The sequence below is a fragment of the Lepisma saccharinum genome, chromosome 25 (assembly GCF_977018435.1).
Source record: "Lepisma saccharinum chromosome 25, izLepSacc3.1, whole genome shotgun sequence".
Lineage (NCBI taxonomy): Eukaryota > Metazoa > Arthropoda > Insecta > Zygentoma > Lepismatidae > Lepisma > Lepisma saccharinum.
The window spans coordinates 54,722,148-54,736,869 of record NC_139253.1 but is presented as its reverse complement, the minus strand read 5'-3'; the positions used below and the strand labels follow the sequence as shown (position 1 = coordinate 54,736,869).

Here is a 14,722-nt window from a genome sequence, read left to right as displayed (position 1 = left end):
GAATTTGCGCAAATGCTTCTGGGTCGGTTCGTAAAATAGTTTGGTCCGTGATGACATTGAGCGATGAAACACAATTTCTCCACAGGGACGGGAAAAGTTCTACCGAGCGTCGCTATCCACGCGAACATTAGAAATTGCCTGAATGCTTTGGGGGGGCTTTGCATAGGATTATCGATTTTCGTTTTAGAGAATAATCTATGTAAGATTCTAGCATTGAGAACGAACAACGTTGATTGAATTTTTGACAACATTCGCAGTACAAATCTAAATGGGTGATGATTTCGCCGCCACCACGCACCCTGGCGAGGTTATAGGGGCCAGGTATCCTAAAAAACAACAATTATTATTTTGTTTGTTTGTTTGTTTGTGTTACAATACGGAAATAATAAAAGGCATACGCGCACGTGCGCGCGTGTGTATATGCCACATCGTTCCCCCAAAAGAGAGGTTTACAAAGGTCACAATATATAAACATTTGGTCCCGGACTTGGAAAATTACAATAAGGTACACTCATTCTTCAAAAAATAAGAGGATGAGAGGATGAGAGGATGAGAGGATGAGAGGTTTACGAAGGTCACGATATATAAACATTTGGGTCCCGGACTTGGAAAATTACGATAAGGTACACTCATCTTTCAAAAAATGAGAGGATGAGAGGATAAGAGGATGAGAAGATGAGAGGAGAGGTTTACGAAGGTCACGATATATAAACATTTGGGTCCCGGACTTGGAAAATTACGATAAGGTGCACTCATCCCCCAAAAGATGAGAGGATGAGAGAATAAGAGGATGAGAGGATAAGAGGATGAGAGGATGAGAGGATGAGAGGTTTGTTTTTTGCGTCACAATACGGAAAATAATGAGAGGCATACGCGCGCGCGCGTGTGTATATGCCACATCCTTCCCCCAAGAGAGAGGTTTACGAAGGTCACGATATATAAACATTTGGTCCCGTTGATTCCAGCACTCCAACTTCATCTCTGATGTTGACGACAATGTTCTGAAGGTAGAGAGAATAAGAGGATGAGAGGATGAGAGAATAAGAGGATGAGAGCGCGCGCGTGTGTATATGCCACATCGTCCCCCCCAAGAGAGAGGTTTACGAAGGTCACGATATACAAACATTTGGTCCCGTTGATTCCAGCACTCCAACTCCATCTCTGATGTTGACGACAATGTTCTGAAGGTGGAGAGAATAAGAGGATGAGAGGATGAGAGGATGAGAGGATGAGAGGATGAGAGCTCATCTTTCACTCATCACTGCTTTTCTGCGCCCGTGAAACATCGTCAGCGCAATAAATGAGGCGCGGAACAGGGAGAGAAAGTGAGTTTTTCAACTTTTTGTGGTCGTTTGGTCAAGAAATCAGAGTTGGCGTCAAAGGCATATTTACTATCTACTGGAAGACGACAAACCCTACACGATAACTTTCGGTTCAATCGTTTCTACCCAGTATGGTCCCAAGGTGCGTCTGTTGCTCGACGGACAATACAGTCTATTTTTACCAGATCGATACGCTAACATGTTCTCCGACGAGAAGCTAGCTATCTTAATCGAGAACAAAACTCGAATCGTGTACAAGGGGACAAAGGAACTTCTTGGTAAGAAAACGAAGCACGTAATAGAATTTGTTTAATCACAGACACCCCCGGAATATATATATATATAAATAACATACCATGAAAAATACGACAACTTGTCTAACTCAACTTCCTCCCGAAGTGTTGCACAAAATATTTACGTTCACGTTCGACGGGGATGTAACTAAACTCATAGACTTGTGTAAAGTAACGCCAGAATTTCGTTCACCGTGCAAAATGATTTTCATGGATCACCTCCGAGAAATAAGCGGAATGAAAAAAATGTTCCGATCCCCAGAGACTCTCTTTCGAGCCGCAAACAAAAAAATTGACGATAAATTAGACGAGCTGCACGAGTGTAGGCAGGGGAGAAGAAGATTTACCAAAGAATGGTACGCGTCGAACATTGAAACTGACGATCTTGTAAACCACATGATAGCATTAGGCGAAGCAAAAACTTTTTTCTTTCCCAGAATACATATATATAAATAACACATCGCCACAGTTTGTTTTGAGTGAGACGATATAAATAACACATACCTTGAAAAAAAAAATTACACAAGACAAAAAAAATCTCAGAACATTTATATATATAAATAACATACCGTAAAAAAAATGAAGCCTACGGGTGTCGTGTACCAGATACCATACTCCAATCTGAAAAAGCTGGGTACCCTCGATGGGTTACTCACCAAGAAACAACGCGAGAAGAAACGTTCTTGCTTGTCCAAAGGACACGGAATGAAATTACTGCTCAGCACACCTCAATTGAGACGCTTGCAGCGTTCGCGGAAACAGCAAAAGATCGGAGGTTTCATATTCAGCATCCCAGCCTTCCTGGCAGCATTAGGGGCCGTTGGAAGTTTGGCCGGCGGTAGCGCCGCCATCGCGAAAACCGTCATCGACTCGAAGAAGAACAAGGCCGAGTTGGAAGAACAGAAACGTCACAACCTGGCCATGGAGAAGAAAGGGGGGAAGGGCGTGATGAAAAAGTTTAAAAAAAAGAAACAACAGCACTCACCAACCGAGACATTGAATCTCTGATCGAACCGTTACGAATCAAACACTTCAGAGGAGTTTTCATGTCCGACTCGTTACCTTCAAGCGTTAAAAAAAGAGAATGCGGCGTAGTCAACTTGGACAGTCAAGAAAATCCAGGCACGCATTGGATATGTTACCACAAAAACGACAATAACAAAGCATTCGTTTTCGATTCTTTCGGAGGTGTTCCACCTACAAATTTAGTCCATTACCTGAAAACAAACAAAACCTCTATATACTACAACGACGAACGCATTCAAAATTTCGGAGACGAGAACTGCGGTCATCTCTGCCTCTCCATGCTCGCGTTTCTCTCTAAAATAAATAAGCCACCACAGGTGGAAGATTTCCAGAAAGCGCTGTGGAACCTCAAACAGCATCACGACGATGGGTGTGTTCCATCTCACGAGCGAATCTTCAATCTTGAAACTCACGCTGCACGACGACATCGTCTATCCTAAATCCGTAGCTCTGCGTGCATTCTACAGCATGTACCTCATACCTAACGTCACGCAGCACAACAACAAAATTAGCGTCGGAAGCGAACATATCGTCGTCACGCCAGGTCAATACAATCTTTCTACTTTGCAAGCTCAATTACCCAAAGGCACGTACCTTTCTCAAAATTCGGTCACGCACAGAGTGGAAATCGTATCGGCGACGGAGACCGTGGACCTGGGCACCATAGGAGAACCTTTAGGTTTCGAGAACGACACAAAACTCGAAGCTGGCATCAAGCACGTAGCAACCAACATTCCTAAATTCTTGGCCATAGAGACTCTGAACGTACACTGCAACGTGGCGGAAGGCATGATCACGAAATCCTCGGACGGATTAGGAAGTCACAAGCAGACGGGAATCATCGCCACTTTCAAACCCAGTTCCGAATTCATGGAACCGATCATCTACACACCCTCTTCGCCGATCTATTTTCCAGTATGTCGCAACCGCATAGACGACATAGAGTTGGTGGTGACGAACGAGAAAGGAGACGTTGTGGATTTCGCAGGTGCAACGACCACTGCCATCGTGGAGATCAACGTATAATAAATAACCATACACACATCATGGAGCAAATCGAAAGTTACGAATTGCAATCTTTTCCTCCCAACCGTCGCACGTTCGCCAATCTGAACGAAGCGAACAGGGAGATCGAATACGACGTGGACGTAGGCGACGGGTTCGTTCATCCTCACAGAGCGGACCTCTACCTTCAATTCGACGTGGTGAAGAAGGAAAGCGGAGACGCGTTTCCCGCAGCAGCAAATTTGATACTCGTGGACAACTTCGTGCCTCACCTGTTCTCGCAGGTGGAGGTGAGGAAACACAACACCGTCATCGACAGAATAGATTATCCAGGCATCACGTCGACGGCAGTGGGAACGTTGAAATTATCCAAAACGGACGCAGCGTACTATCAGGCCGGGGGATTCGAAGCGGGGACCAAAATATCGACGAGAAGTCACACGGTGCTCTTTCCCATGCGTCTGCTTCCGGGATTCTTCTCCGACTACAAGGAGATCATGTGGAAGGGAGGACTGCGCGTCACTTTTCGAAGAGCGGCCAACGACAACGACGCACTGATGCGATACGCTACTTTGGGTCCGGACGGCACCACGCCGATAGCCAACACTTTACCCGAAGCAGCCAAGTGCGTCATCCGGAGCATGGAGTTGAGAATGCCGATCGTGGAATACGAGACGAACTACGCCCTCAAGTACAAAGCGGAGATCTTGAAGAGTCCGCAGGTGCCGATTCACTTTCACGGTTACCAGTGCGTGCAGAAGATGGCGTCGGGAAGTCACATGGAATTCGACGTGACGACGCAGTTCAACAACATACAGTTCGACATGCCAGATTTCGTCGTGGTGCTCTTTCAGACCGGGCGCGATAACGATCAGGAGAAAGATTCCAGCAAGTTCGACGACTGCAAGATCAAGAACGTTTATCTGAAGAACGGTAGGAACGAAGTGTTCCCGCGCGAGAATTACAACCTCGACATGACCATAGACGATTACCTCAAACTTTACGAAGCGTTCTCGGCTTACAAGCGCGTGACCGAGGGAAGCGTGGACATGTACTACACGCCCAGCGAATTCAAAGCACGCAGACCCATGACCGTCATCAACACATCTAAGAGAAAGCAGGTGGTGGTCAACGATCGCACCAACATTAAGGTCGTCTGCGAGTTCCACGATGCCTTGCCCGAGGACACCGTGTGTAGCGTCATCCTGATTGCAGAGAAGTCTTTCGCGTACGACGTGAAGAACGAGAGGGTGACGGAACAGTTTTAAAATTCATAAAAAAAATTGCCACATACTAAAAAAAAAAAAATCAACAAGGTTATATAAAATTCAATGTAAGTTAGTTCGGTGCGCAAATAAAAAAAAATAATAACTAACTCGTGAAACTCTATCTACAGAGGCAAATGGCTTCGATAGCCATGACCATTATAGAACTTTGGTGTTGTGGGCACCACACGCACCCCCCCCCTCTCTCTCTATGGCAGGGGATATTAATTTTTTATTCTTTTTTTGTTAGGGTCTTAACAAAAATAATAATTTTGATTATCACACAAACACACCGCAGAAGATCACACACATGAGTTAAAAAAAAAATCGTAGCAGATTACGCCGAGAGCGCACAAGGTCGTAGTAGATTACACTGAGGGACCTCTTACAGTAAGAGGAGACAGCAGACTTATAGGTAAGTCATTTCAAAAGTGTGTAGGTCAAAGGACGAGGTAGCATAAGAGCAGGAGGAGCTTGAAAAAAGTGATGCCAGAGCTTTTTTTTTCTGTTCATTTTTTTTCTTTGGGGGTTGGCAACACCGAACCTCACTTAAGGGCGCAGAACTCTCTAAAGTCCACTACACATCGTTCCCGAGAGAGGTTTACAAAGGTCACGATATATAAACACGCTGTGAAACATCATCAGCGCAATAAATGAGGCGCGGAACGTGGAGAAAAGTTGAGTTTTTTTTGAGGTTTTGGTGAACCCCAAATGAGTAAAGTGAGTTTTTGATGTTTTGGTGCTGTTTTCTTCGCTGCGAAACATCGTCAGCGCAATAAACGAGGCGCGGAACGTGGAGAGAAAGTGAGTTTTTAAGGTATTTTTGATCCCCAATTGAGGTTGCAGAACCGGTGCACCTGCACTACTAGCACGTAGAGGCTCTCGTGTAGTTTAGCACAAAGAAAGGATAGGTTAAGTTATATCACGTAATATCGTGGCATTCGTACCAAGTGTGAGTGGGAAAAAAGGGAAAAAATGGGAATTTTTACAAAAACATCGCTAAACGCTAAAACGTCACAAAAATTGTCAAAATATGTCAAAAAGTGATATTCAATTGATAAAAAAACAGGCTAAAAAAGCACTCGTACCAAGTACGAGTGGGAAAAAAAGGGAAAAAATGGGAATTTTTACAAAAACATCGCTAAACGCTAAAACGTCACAAAAAATTGTCAAAACATGTCAAAAAGTGATATTCAATTGATAAAAAAACAGGCTAAAAAAGCACTCGTACCAAGTACTGCGTTGAAACAATACACTTACACTACTCTCATCGTACTTCATATTCTTATATTACTTTTGACTCAATTCTCTATTTCATTTCTTTCAGGACAGGCTAACGCAAGCACCCATGTCAGAGCCAGGATTCCAACCAGGGACCCCTGGCGTCGCAGCGCGCTGCGCTGACCACTCCGCCACGGAAGTCGATTACTAATCCACATTATAACTACGCCATCCGGGAGGCCCTAATTTACTATTAATGAGAAAAGAATCACAATTCTTCGCAGCACAATTTGCTATTGCAAATCGTGCGAGAACTTGCACCCTGTGAACAGAAAAGAGACAAATGCAACATTTCACACCTGAGCCACATGACACACACTACACATGTCGCTTAGTTGTGAAAGCTTGCAACGTACACTGGTGCAAATTGCCTAAGGTAGTGCAACTAAACTTTTAATGGTGATGATGAATATTGATTGTGATCCTTTCCTTATCGATTCTCCTTTAAAATATTTCGTTTCTTTTCAGGAAAAGGTGCGTGACCAATAAATAGAATATTCCTTTGCCTTTCTGTCTGATTTTCATTTACATTCTTCCGATGACTCTCATCGTGGCTACCTAACCTTATAATTAGGGAGCGATTTTTTAGGTAAAACATATTTTTTCTGTTGCTTCGAAAGTCGGCCAAACTCAGTAGGAGTACTGTAATGCTATGTAATCTGCGGTCTTATTTCACATATAAATGCATAATTTTACCTTTATCATATAAAACACATATTTCTATGGAAATAACATAAAAGATACATATTTTAGACATTCTAGGCAAAATAAAGTTTCCGAATTTCCAATTTCCAAATTCATTTCTGCCAGATTTGTGCGTTTTCTAACCAATTCGTATGAACATAAAGTATAAAAGAAGAGAGCTGCTTTGGTGTAGCGGAGGGGTCAGTGGTTCGATTTCCGGTGTGGATGACTCCAGGAGAATTTTACTTTTAACAATGTGGTGCTTATCACATCACCTCTGCACACCTCTACAAAAGATCGAGATCCGTCTCTTCACGGCACGTTGCACAGAGCAGAGAGTACCTATTTTGCATGTAAAGTATGACAAATTTTATCGTTGACAAGGCCGCCCGCAGGATTTTTTCTCAGATGGCCAGCAGTTCCTAAAGTGGGGGAAACATGGAGTGATGCTTTCCCCAGTTAAGAGAATTCTCATATAGCATCTCCAACACTAGGATAACTTAAATAGGCACTTAATTTGCTGTCTTTCACGGCACCCCTCGTCCATATTTTCACACCACAATTTCAAATTTGAAGTATATGATGTCTTTTCAAAAATCTCAGCTCCTCTGAGGGCGCCCATGATTGTTCAGAATGCATACGAACCTATCTCCGTTCACTTCTTACTGGCAATATTAGTGTAACAAAAGGAGAGATTTTACATGTATTCAGTGGCGACGATTGCGTCTCAAGGTGTCAAAACTGGAGGGGCAAGTATAGTGTATTTCCCTTTGCATGTAAGATTTAGCATAGTGCGGGGCAAAAGTGGCGAAAAGTGTGGGGGGCAACTGCCCTCATCACCCCCCTAATCGCAGCCACTGCATGTATTCCGTTCTTCTTAGCATTTCATGTCGCTTTTCTCGCTGAGCTCATCGTAAAGATGAGTATAAGATTAACTTTATGAAGGGACACTCACAAAGAAACATCCATGTCAGTGCTACAGCTCGAGGAACCTATGTCGTCCGTCGAACACTCAACCCACTCGTCCAATAAGAGGGGTGCTTAAGCGGTAGATTTCCTGTCTCGCTAGCGAAGGTTCCAAGTTCGAGACTTCGACTAGATTTGGATGTTTCTTTGTCAACGTTCTGTCATCGTTTTCATCTAATCGTCATTCATCCGGTTCGATTATCCAAAAAAGGCAGAGATAAGATGCGAAAAAACAAAAATATACGAAATACGACTATACATAAATAGCCAAGAATTTAGGGGGGAGGGGTCAGATCAAGCAAAGCGTTCATTAAAAGTAAGAAAAAGTGACGGAGTGTGAAACCGCGTTGCTGGTCCTCTAGGGGCTTCAACTGGTCACAGCTGGGTTACTCCGAATCGGACTTTTCAGCTTGGCTTATGGAGTGATAGGTACCCCTCTATGAGAGTTACTTTCATGTCAATAGTTTCAAGGACTCACCTATAGGGACGCCGCTTCCTTCAATTTATATGTTCAGGACGCTCCTATATGACGGCCGCTTTTCAAATCTCAGCATGTTATGGAGATCAATGTGAACACATGTAAATTATATTTTAACAAAACAAATAACGCTGCAGATATTAGATAAAATTATAAGTTAAAAGGATTGATAAAAATTAAAGAATAATCTTAATATATTGCTTATAAATTGTGAATAGCCAGAAAAGCTAAAAGCTAAATTCTCCCCTTGGTTACCTCAAACTGCTGAAAGTCGTTTTGCAACGCAATCAACAAACTTCCGCTATAAAAGCGAGAAAATTTGATAGAAATATGGAGACATCTGTGGTTTTCACTGGTATGTGCTCCGCTCCCAAGTCCCTCCAAGTCAGGATTTTTAATCAGTTGGACGACGACTTAGCTGATTGAGGATCACTTCGGAAACCTAGAATGGGGATGAGGTATTGACCTAAAACCAACTAGGACCTTTCGATTGATAATCACCAGCAGAGTCTAATAAGGCGACCTGTGGTTTTCAGTCGGGTACCTTTTTCTTACCGCTAACAAGCATTTTGATCTTTTCGCAGGCAACAGCAACTTCAAGAAATCCTACGCAAAGCTACGTCTTCGAATAGTGGTATCACATAAAGCTGGTGATATCAAATCAAAGAATTGTGATCAAGAAAGCAGCGACAACATCAACAAAATGTAACCAATAAATACAAGCCGTTCGAGGATTAGAACGGAAGATTCCGACCTGTATCGCTGGCAACGGACTAGGTGTTACCTTAGCATTAAAAACTAAGTCCGATACAAGAATGTAACGATACCTGTGGTGTCCAAAGAAGCCGGACGCGGGTACTTGACAAGTAACAGATAACCAGGCCCTAACTGATCACGGTGTCCGATTGCCTTTTCTATGTGAAATGAATATGTAACTGGCGGGTCTGTAATAATTAATAGATTCAAATCTCCTAACAATTTCGTAGAGGGATCTATCCATGGCCTTTTAGGTATCTCAGGAACAAAACCCGAAGGCTTGCAAAGAACACTTTCGACAATCAGAAAAGTAGGCCGTAGAACTAACACTTTTGACTTTTTTATAGTAGAAATTTGTTTACAAAATGTCTAGACCAGTGGTATTCAACCTTTTTTCTCCGCGTACCCCTAAAGAAACTTTTCCACTCAAGCGTGTACCCCCCCCCCCTTTTCCCGAGTTATCCTTAATTCGGGCAAATCATTACCTATTAAATAATACAGTTTTACTATAAAAAGGAGAATTATAAAATAAATAAAGGAAAATTACGGGTACAGCAAAAATATATTATGAACTTTAATATTTCTTACCTGTTAATGAGATGGCTGAACTTGTTTTCTGCTCACCAGCTCCTCGATTCGTGGCTGAATCTTCGTTAGTGCGAGTATCAATGGTGATTCTTGATTCAGGCGATTTCTGTTTCGTTTTGATGGCTGTCAATGCAGAAAAACACTGCTCACACAAATAAGTGGAGGGGAAGGGAAGAAGGCGTGTGATGGCAGTGTCACTAAGTTCAATATACTCTTAGCGTGCGCAACACCAGAACTCGCAAATAGACACGTTTTCGAATATTATTTCAAGTGATCTGTCAGCAGACTTTCTTTTAATTTTACAGGAAGATCAGAGGAATTGATGGCGGTGGTGGAAAACGGATTTGTAATCCAATCTTGTGTGTTATCGTCTTTCTCAATTTCTGGAAAGCATTTCAGAAACTGTAACCTGAGATTTTCTAGGTGGAATTTGATTATTTCCTGAAGTTCACCAGCAATACTAACATAATTTTGTCCACAATATTCCAACACAGTTGGAAAAACTGCAATATTTCCTTCATTAACGCAATCAATCCAAAGTAATACTTTCTTATAAAATCCCTTCACTTTCTCACGGGCTTTAAAAATATTTTTGTCGAAGCCTTGGAGTTGAAGATTGAGATCGTTAAATTTGTTGAATATATCCGTCAAGTAAGCTAGTTGGCAAAGCCACTGTTCATTCTCAAAATACTACGTCACCAGATCGGATTTTAATTTTGAAAGAAAACATTTTACCTCATTTTTCAGTTCAAAAAGGCGAGTCAATACGCGTCCTCGCGATAACCACCGCAGCTCGGTGTGCATAAGCAGTTGTGTGTGCGGATCCCATCTCCTCGCACATTTTTTTGAAAATACGGGAGTTCAGTGCACGCGACTTGATTAAGTTGACTACTTGTACAGCAATGTTCAGCGTTTCGTGTAAATCAGTAGTCGCGACCAAATTTTCTCTGTGTATAATGCAATGTTCTCAATTTATTTGAGGGTTCATTTAGCGAATACGAGCAACAAGACCGGTTTTCTGACCTGTCAGTGAAGCAGCACCATCTGTGGACAAATTTACACAACAGTCCCACGACAAATTTAATTCTAATGTTATGAAATTATTAAGAATTTTAAAAATATATCAGAGTTAGAATACTTTAGTCTGGTGGTCGGTGGGAGGAGTAACATGAAATCCTCAATCGATCCCATTTTATATTTACTTTGAGGAAAATGTTGACAAAGAAATGTCTATTTTCTTTGCTTCCCTTTATTACATTTTCAAGTTATCTCTGTCAGAAACAGTTTTCATTATTTATAATTATTTTAAATTGTGCGTACCCCCTAAAAAGTCCTCGCGTACCCCCAGGGGTACGAGTACCCCAGGTTGAATACCACTGGTCTAGACAACCCGGCCAATATTTAAACGTTTCTGTGGATTTAGGGCCTATAGAATTACATCATGTAGTCTTACCATTTACAATTTTTATATAAAATACAGTGTTCCAAAATAATATTTACACTCTTTGAATGTCAATAACAGGAACACTACTAACAGCAAGTATGAACTTTTTTTGTGTCGCATACCTTAAAGTTAGAGATGTTTATTGCCAGCAATACAGAACACATCAAAGATTGAAAAGAAACAGATATGGTTTCCACGGGAAGGGAAGCACAGGTAGTCTCAATCACATGTCACATGTCATCCAGTGTCCGTGGCTTTGTGGCATCGTTCTTAGTTCCCCACAGGTAGAAATCTAACCGTTTTAAAACGGGAGATCTGGATGGATATTCGACACTTCTTACGTTGCTCGAAAGAAAAATTTCTCACTTCTGTAATTTTGTGTATACTAATGCCTACCGCCTGTCGGGCTGTGACGAAACTAAAGGCAACAGAATGCCTACACGTGCTCTCACATACTCATCGTAGACATTGCAGCTTCAAAAGTTCAGTCAAGTTAGCCTATTTTTAATATACGCTTTATACAATGTACAGGGTGGCGCAAAAGTCGCTTTACCCATACACAAATTCAAGTTTATACACAAAATTCTACATACAAAATTCAAGTAGATACACAAAATTCAAGTTTCAGTGGTTTTGTTCAGAGTGTCCTCCATTGTTTGCAATACTTTGTGTGCAACGATGAACAACAGAATTGCAAACACGATGCAGTTATCTTGTATGATTGTTGATGACATGAAACGCATTGATAATTGAATCTTTCAGTGCATCCAAATCTGCCGGTGATGATGAGTATACCATATTATTAACAATTCCCTACAAAGCAAAATCGCATGGCGTCAAATCACAAGAACGTACATGCCAATCAGTGGTACCACGGCGTCCTATCCACTCTTCAAATGTGTCATCTAAAAACAAGCCAGAGACTCAACTGTCGACAAAAGAATAACGAGTGCTCTGTTGCCAGTGTCACACGACAATGTTCCCAACTAGCGTTGCCCACGTGACGAGACGGGACAGGCTTTTAAAAATTCGAGACGAGACGAGATTGACCATGTGCCATAAGACAAACGAATATTTTCGAGACGAGACAGCATTTCCAAGAGACTCCACGAGACGAGACAGGCCAAAGTCTCGTCTCGTGGGCAACACTATTCCCAACCGTATACCTAAAATATATATTACTTAGCACAAGAAGTGCATACACCATCGTAATAATATTATCAATGTGCTTTTTGGGTAAACTGACTTTTGCGCCACCTGGTATTCTCTGTTATTAACATTCAAAGAGTGTAAACACTTTTTTGGGACACTCTTTAGATAAACTTGAGTTATTTCAGATAAACTTGAATCTAACATACCTTTCTGAAAAAATTTCCGAAGCCAAAACAAATTACAAATGTTATAATTTTTGCTTCTGAATACAGGTAAAATTTTCTTCCAGAATATTCGAAATGTGTGTTTGCCATATTCACAGATACTTCATTTCCGGATTACAATGCGCGAATGGTCAGAATCGACCGAGGCGACACAAGTGTAAAGGTTGACCTTGTGGTATAAAGCACCCTAAATTCTACCTCACCTCTTCGGAGAACACTCCGGTAACTGTACGAGGCTCTGGCTCCTGACCCCTCGGCCAGGATATCTTCCTACTTGATTGCCCTTTTGTAGAAGATGCTGATTGTACCTTCACAGCCTCAGCTTTTAACTAGGGTATGGAAATGTTATCCTCGGAGATAGTACAGTTTTATTTCTTGTTAAGTAATGAATGAAATTATTACTTTTCAAAATTGAGTGACATTAAGAGACATATGTCTCGGACCGTGGCCATGCGGTCAAAGTCGTCATACGTTAGGCTCCTGCTACGGGACGCGCGCAAGTTCGAGTCTCCTGGGGGAAACGTAAGAACGTTTCTCCTGAGATTTCGGCCTGTGTTTGGGACCGGTGGTCACCCACCACCGTGAGGAAATTGGGGAGCTACGAATGGGTAGCGTAACCCGATCACGGAAACCTACCAGATCGAATGGGGGTTCGTCGTGCTGACCACACGTCACCCCGTAACTGGTTGGATGATCTCCCATCTCGGCAGGCGGGAGTGAGGCCGGTAGTCGGTAGGCAGGCCCTGGCCCTCACGGGCTGTTGCGCCACTGGTTAATGATTTTATTTTCTTGTTTTAGGGGCCTGTGCTCAATCTTGTTTTAGTCAAGGGTCTTATCCCGTATTGCGTGACGGGGGAAAATTGCCTATGTGATGATGTGCCAATAATATAAAACTCAATCAATCAATCAAAAAAGGCAACTTTCAGTAATGGAATAGTTGCAGACACACACTGTCGTAATTAAATACTTTATGTGGATTATGATATGATCTGGGGGAGAGGGAGACGCGCCATTGCCTTGGGAGGGGGGCGTTAGTTCTAATACCTATTAAATCATTTCACCTATTAATGCGATCGTAAGACTACGGTTTAAAGTTCGATCCGAACGATGTGCCTCCATCGGGTGTCGAATCCAGGACCCCTTGATTACAACACAAATGTGTATTAATACTACGAAGTACATAATATATATATATATTGGATTTATGCACAGATATTGGCTAATTAGGACTAGACTTACTGGGATCTGCACTCTTGACATTTACCTGCACAAACTTACGCAATAAACACAGAGGAGCGTACATACCTGGTTCGCACTATAGTTACACGACATCTTTCTTCTCTCACAGCAATTTCACTGTCACCTGAATACATTCAAGGTATCCATTGCAGTTACCAGTCACAAACCTCAAAATAAAGGGGAGTCAAGTCATGATGCCTTAAATCTTAGGAAGCAGCGGGGAAAACTCCTTCTGCTAGGCACGGTGTCAACAACCGGCGTTACCTAGGAAACGATCAGAGACATCTGCTGGGAAAATGCTCAACTACATAGAAGCAGAAGTTAGAAGCCAAGAAAATACATTATTCGGGTATGATGAAGGAGTGGGGATAGATAATGCTAAAAAACAAGTGAAAGAAAGCAGTGCATTGTCTAATACAGAGCAAACATACAAAGTAAACATTCATTTTTAACCATTCGAGCTCAGAGAGTATCGATCAATGCTGCCTACTCGACGTTAAACACGAGGAAGCGGGACGATTGATTGATATCACGGAATAGCCGACCCTCTTTTCTACTGCTTGTTACCCCAACCAGCCAAGTGGAACAGTTGGCGACCTACAAAGGCGAGGGAGGGGGAAGTCATGATGATGGGGAGAGTGAATGCAATGGATTGTAATTGGCGCTAACGATAGGTGAGAATTATGTAACATTTCCTCTCAACACTTCTTCAGCAAAAGCGGATTTGCTTCAGTTAATCATTCGTGAAGACATACTGCTTGGCGACTAATAGGAAGGCTAATCCCTGAACGAGATTTGTCTGTCAAAGGATAGCTGTTGCTAAAGTTAGACTTACATTTCTATTTTTTGACTTCAGTATCGTCTATTTGCTAGGGTACACGGAGATGAAAATATGACGCGGAAAGTGTTAGCATTTTCATACGCGAGTATCTAAGGATCCGCAAGTGGTACGGTACTACCACTAGCATACTTACATACCTACATACCATCACTCACACT

At 42.2% G+C, this 14,722-nt stretch overlaps 1 protein-coding gene across 1 annotated transcript in view; it reads right to left on the bottom strand.

Moving 5' to 3' along the window:
* The window catches only part of LOC145978789 (uncharacterized), a 69,439-nt gene extending 55,560 nt beyond the window's left edge, over positions 1-13,879 (bottom strand). The window contains exon 1 of the mRNA XM_083111608.1: positions 13,790-13,879. Within this exon, the coding sequence (XP_082967734.1) occupies positions 13,790-13,816 (27 nt within the window). The 5' untranslated portion in view covers positions 13,817-13,879. The remainder of the gene's footprint in view (positions 1-13,789) is intronic.
* Between the last annotated feature and the right edge of the window lie 843 nt (positions 13,880-14,722).